The sequence below is a fragment of the Clinocottus analis genome, unplaced genomic scaffold (genome assembly GCF_023055335.1).
Source record: "Clinocottus analis isolate CAN_PGR_092001 unplaced genomic scaffold, fCliAna1.0.p SCAF_13, whole genome shotgun sequence".
NCBI classification, from domain to species: domain Eukaryota; kingdom Metazoa; phylum Chordata; class Actinopteri; order Perciformes; family Cottidae; genus Clinocottus; species Clinocottus analis.
The window spans coordinates 12,072,501-12,078,141 of NW_027175854.1; the positions used below are offsets into that span (position 1 = coordinate 12,072,501).

A 5,641-nucleotide genomic window follows, 5' to 3' on the forward strand; every position below is an offset into this window, starting at 1 on the left:
CTCCTTTGAAATCCCGCTTCAACCCTTGGTTCTGAAGGACGACACTGGCAGTGTACAGTCAGGTAGCAGCTTTTCATTATTTATTAAATCAACATTTTTTAGGCCCAAAAGGTTGATTCAGACATCTGTAATTATAAACATTGAACTACAGGCACAAAGTCTGTGTTAACGCATGAATCTACAAACCGCTCTTTTATAAGCTGTAAATGTCTGTATAACATAACATAGGAAATGTGTCTTTGCAAGTTTAGACTGCTTGATGACAATCTGCTTGTGAAGCAATTATAACCAGAATGTGATGCAGCTCAATCTAATTAATATCTGCCCTGATAATCTATAAACAGTCTGAAAGACTGATGGAGTAGTCTAGTGGTCATACAGCACAATGGCAAAGACTTCTCCTTTCCCATTCCACTTCAATTGGCTGGCTGTGCATATCCACACAGCCAAAGCTGAACTTGGAGCTGGACATCACACTTACATAGGAAATGCATGCTTGAATTTGGCCATCTTGAACTGGAGACTAAGACAAGAAGTGTTATGTGGCCATACGTTTAGACCTGGTAGCCTAAAAAAGATGACTCAGCAATTGGCACAGAGCAGAAGACTGACGTATGTAGTTAGAAAACACTTCACAAACATGCACTGCTGAGCATTTCACAGATAATAAATGGATTGCAGAGTAGAAAACACATTAGAAATATTGTGTATACTTTAACTATCGCATGGAGGAGGGAACAGTCCTATCTGAGAGCCAGTGTGTAGACTTGGTAAATCTCCTTTGGGAAGTTAGTTTGTTGCTCCTCGTGGATAATGTGGAGGCCTGCTCTGTCCACCAGACTATGAACTATTTCCAGGTCACGGCAGATGCTGCTGTCCACCTCATCAGGGACCACCCCCTCATACGACACATTGTCTTTGATGATGATGAGGCCGTTGGGTTGCAGGGCTTTTTGGCAACGCTGCAGGAAGTCCACAAGGTGGTCATCTGTTAGGTGGCCTGAATGGAAAAATCAGAAGGAAAATGTATGCATTGTACAGACATAGACCCTTGGTTGAGGGCTTTTGCAACACTTCACTGCCTTAACTCAAATCTAACTACATTTGAGCAAGCACAGAAAGTATTGCCAGGACCAAGAAATGTGCTTAACCAGGTTTAGCTAAAGTTACACCCATTCAGGTCACTCAGGTTTGTTGTCCAGAGGTAGTCCAGGAGATGGATGAATAGAAGGGTAATATGCATCTGTGTAGACCTGAAAGTGATTCAAAAGAGGTCGCAGACTTTTGAAAATATACATTTTCTAAACTTTCCCAAGAAGCCGTTGCTCGAAAAAACACACAAAATAATAAAAGAAAACAATAAACTTCACTCAGTCAAAGCCACACTTTTCAGAGATTTTTTTGTGTTTTTGTTGCTTTTTGGGAACTATCATAAACTAATAGACCACTGACATGTATATGAACATTGTTGTTTAGGAGATAATTCAAATTTTGTTTGTAGCTGACAGCCATTCGGACGTTTTGAGGAAACATGGCTGGTGGGCTTTGAAGTGCAAAAGGTTTTAAAAATGTTTCAACTTGGGTGAAAGATACATGTGACACTGTTTTGTGAAAGTTAATTAGCGTTGGGATGCTCAGTCCGTTATCACTGACATCCTGCTGTCGTTAAACCAAACTGGCGTTTCCTTAAGGACTTGGTGAAATTCACCTCAAATATCATGAATCCAGAGAAGAGGGTGTCTGAAGGACAGACATTCGTAAGACTTCTACAACATGTACAAATAGTGGTAAATGGTGGAAATGATAATGTCTTCTATGGAGATAAACCACGGAAATAAGCTACATACCTCTCTGGTGCGTCTAGTCACAAATAGTCCAGCGAGAAAAGCGTTGTGAAAATGCGTTGTGAACGCAACATTAGGGTTAGGATAGGTATAGCAGGGTAAGCCAATCAGAGGCAGAGTAGGGTGGGACAAGCCTTTGCTATTCTAAAAAAAACAAACAATGCCATCACAGGGTGAAGTAGCTTCCCAACACAATAGAAAATATTTAATGAGGGTTATCACAAATGACTACCACCATTGCTTACAGCCATTGTGGCAGACTCACCAATAACCCATTGGATCCAGATGACGTTATAGCGTCCACTCTCCGGTACAAGGTCCTGCAGGCCGCTGCAGAGGTACTTCCCCACTCTCTTGCTCTCCTCTCCCAGATACGTCTTGGCTTTGTCTAGAAACTCCTGCGTCACGTCCACTAGGTCCACAGTCTTGAACAGCGGAAGCAGTAGACGTTTGGTGATCCTACCAATGCCTGCCCCACAGTCCAGAGCACAGTCCGTGCCCGTCTTACCTTCCCCTTGCTTCAATGGCAAAATCACACAAGAGGTCGCTAGTGAATAAAAGCTGTGATACATTGTGATACATGATGCGTCTGTGTTACAGCTCTGAAACAGCACAAGGTTCCACACTGTGACCAAATTGGTCATATATGCATAACTTTTTGTGAATCTGCAAGTTACAAGGTCACATTCATGAGTGCATACAGATCATTATGGATCATCATATAGTCCACGTCTATTCTATCCCCGTCTCAAAACTCTTGACCAGCGAGTATTGAGCAGGGGGGAACACATAGGGTGGGTCGACCACAGCCCTGTATAATTATAATTATTATTGATGCAGTATGTAAGATGCATTCTAGTGTTGTAGCTGAGCTTATTTTTATACCATTTAGTGGTTTAAGTTATTGTATAATGAAACATTGTATTATATACAATTGTTCCCCTTTGACAATATTTCCCCTTTGAAGTGTAGTGGATTAGAAAGTAGCATCAACATTAAATGGCAATTGGTAACTTTACATCACTGATGAATACCACTGTTGGGCATATAGTTGTCTTGACATTTGAATATAATGTGGTGTTTCATTTGTTGTTTCTGTCGGGCTGCACTGCTAAACCATTTCAGGAGAGCTGACCCTATACACTGACCTGAGACACATATACTCTATGTCTGAATGTAGTAATTAGTTCCATTCAAATTGGGAATCACTGTATCACATCTTAAAGGTTTCTTACGCCTAGGAACTTCTGCAGGAAAGCCTTGGATCCATTGATGTCGATGCTGGAGATGCTGCCATAGCCTCCCAGCATGCCGTCCACTGTGGGGGGGATCTCCCTCCAGTAGTCCTCTGCATTGGAGTAGAAGCTTGCCTCGCCTTCTGCTATGTCACCCATTCTTATATAGTACACACATAACATGGTTCATTTAGAGAAACATTGACACTAACTATCACTCATTACTTGTATGAAAATAGCTTCTTGAATGAAACATATAAATTGTTTTCCTTCATATAATATCATAGGTTATTAGTTTTTGTACTTGGTACCATCTTTTTATCATATTTTATTTTGTAATTATCTAAAGCCCATTACACTTACACACATACTTCCTTAGAATAATGCCTGTCCCTCTTTATTTCTCTTTTTGTCTATAACTTGTTTGGAATGCTCCCTCCCTCCCAGCGCATGCACGGACACACACGCACGCACAGACAGCTGTCAGCCCCCATCTTGTGACCAGGACAGAGTGCATACTTTACCTCAGACCAATATGACGACGACTGAAGCTGGTCAATGCACACTAAAGTCTGCCACAACAGTCCTGTTTAAAATGCCAAGTAGTATTAGTATCTCAAAGATACCAATTAACAGACATGCTCTCTATGTGTTGAAGCTCAAATTGCTTAGTTATCTATTAAAAACTTAATATAACTGAGCGCCTTTTCAACACCATGTAGGAGTCCATCAACAGAAACATGTATTATTATCATGACATTGTTGTTGTTTGTACTGTGAGCTTTGAACTAACAAACAGGTTCATTATTATTATTTTACATGTGTTGCACTATTGGAGGTTAATATGACTATTATTTGAAAACCTCCTGATTATAACGTGCCTACTATTACAGCTGGAGCTTGGAGTCGACGTCCTGGCCACTTGCACATGGAGAGGTAAATAGAACGAAACCTTTCAAATATGAGACATTCACCTAATTTGCAAACGCTATTCGTTAATACACACACGCACGCACACACACATATATATATATATATATATATATATATATATATATATATATATATATATATATATATATATATATATGTGTGTGTGTGTGTGTGTGTGTGTGTGTGTGTGTGTGTGTGTGTGTGTGTGTGTGCCATATTGTGTTTTGTCATGTAACACTTTAAGTTTCAAATGGATAACCGCGTTTCTAAATTGGATAACCGTTTCTAAATTAAGTTACTGTTCATGACAATGTACGGTTAAGTGACACGAATAAGGCACAGCACGTGCTAAGTTAGACGTGCTAAGTTAGACGACCAGCTAGCTAAGTAGCTAGCTGGTCGTTGACAGCTCTGTTTCCAGAGTTAACAGAATAAAACTGCTAAAAATCTATTATTGATGACAACACTTACCTCATCTTGTGTCAGCGCCAGGTCCCTCACCCTCCTCTTCCTCTCACAAGCCCAGTCCGGTGTCGATGTCTCACTTTACCATTTGAGACACCATGGCTACGTAAACCTGCAGCACGTCATTTCCTCATTTGGTTCGGGAGTGCCAACAGCGCCCCTACCGGCTAACTTTAGTCATTACTCATGTAAAAAATTAAAATGCTAAAACATTTTTAAAAATGGTATGAAATAGAATGGAAAAATAAGGATTTAAAATGTTCGTGTGTATATATATATATTTATATATATATATATATATATATATATATATATATATATATATATATATATATATATATATATATACTCAAAGGGATTTATTCATCAGCAACTGTCTGATGGTCATTTCTATAAATATCTCTTAACATGGAGGTCTGTTGTCTTCCAAAGGCTTCTCTGCAAAGCCAAAGAAAAATTACTTTTTTTTATTTTTATTTTGCTTTGAAGAAAAGGTGCACACAGAAAGAAGAGCACAATTGTAGTATTGTCCTCTGGATACTGAGGAGGTAGTGGGGGACCGGAGGATGATGGCTCAACTCTTATCCCTGATAAACCACGCCTCCCACCCCATGCAGGACACTCAAGGCTGATTTAAGGCTGATTGCGCTGCACAGCTCCTTCAGCCACCGGCTAAACAAGTCCGTCAATCCGACTGGGTGACCTGCCGTCTGAGTTGCAGAAGTATAAAGGCTGACTCGGGTTTTACGCAGAGACGCAAGCACACAAGACACGCATGGCCGACCTTGCGTGGTCAAATCGGCCATTTTGTGTGCTTGCGCGCATCACCCCAAATTTAGGCTGAATTATAGATAAAGGCTGATTTATAGTCGGGTTTTACGCAGAGTATAAACCTGTCGAGTATAAAGGATGATGTATACTTGGGTTTTACGCAGAGTATAATCAGCCTTTAATCCTTTCTCCGCTGCTGTCAGACTGCACAACGAGCTGAGCCCCAGTAGGCCACGAACCACCTGAACACTTGCGAACATTTTAATTTATTTTATCACCTGGTGCAGTACTTTTATACACATTCTTACTTATTGTGCAAAACTTTTATATACATTTTACTTATTGTGCAATACTTTTATGCACATTTATTTCTTATTGTGAAATACTTTTATA

The 5,641-nt window shown here is 40.0% G+C and overlaps 1 protein-coding gene across 2 annotated transcripts; it reads right to left on the reverse strand.

Annotated features, from left to right (window-relative positions):
- Window positions 1-58: 58 nt before the first annotated feature.
- ntmt1 (N-terminal Xaa-Pro-Lys N-methyltransferase 1) lies at window positions 59-4,621 on the reverse strand. Of its 2 annotated transcripts, XM_068574810.1 has the most exons (5): window positions 4,484-4,607; window positions 3,604-3,665; window positions 3,080-3,239; window positions 2,110-2,362; window positions 59-1,000 (listed from the first exon to the last, which is right to left on the reverse strand). In XM_068574810.1, exons 3-5 carry the CDS (start codon window positions 3,236-3,238, stop codon window positions 744-746), a joined length of 669 nt encoding a protein of 222 aa, XP_068430911.1. In that variant the 5' UTR covers window position 3,239; window positions 3,604-3,665; window positions 4,484-4,607; the 3' UTR covers window positions 59-743. The 2 variants fall into 2 exon arrangements, with proteins under 2 accessions (XP_068430911.1, XP_068430910.1); XM_068574809.1 differs by lacking the exon at window positions 3,604-3,665 and having other exon boundaries at window positions 4,484-4,621.
- Between the last annotated feature and the right edge of the window lie 1,020 nt (window positions 4,622-5,641).

Excerpts from the sequence above, each read along its gene's own strand:
- ntmt1 (XM_068574809.1), bottom strand. Across the intron at positions 2,363-3,079 it reads TCCTGCAGAAGTTCCTAGGC|CAAGGGGAAGGTAAGACGGG; the intron begins GTAAGAAACCTT and ends TTGCCATTGAAG. Across the intron at positions 1,001-2,109 it reads CTGGATCCAATGGGTTATTG|GCCACCTAACAGATGACCAC; the intron begins GTGAGTCTGCCA and ends TTTTCCATTCAG.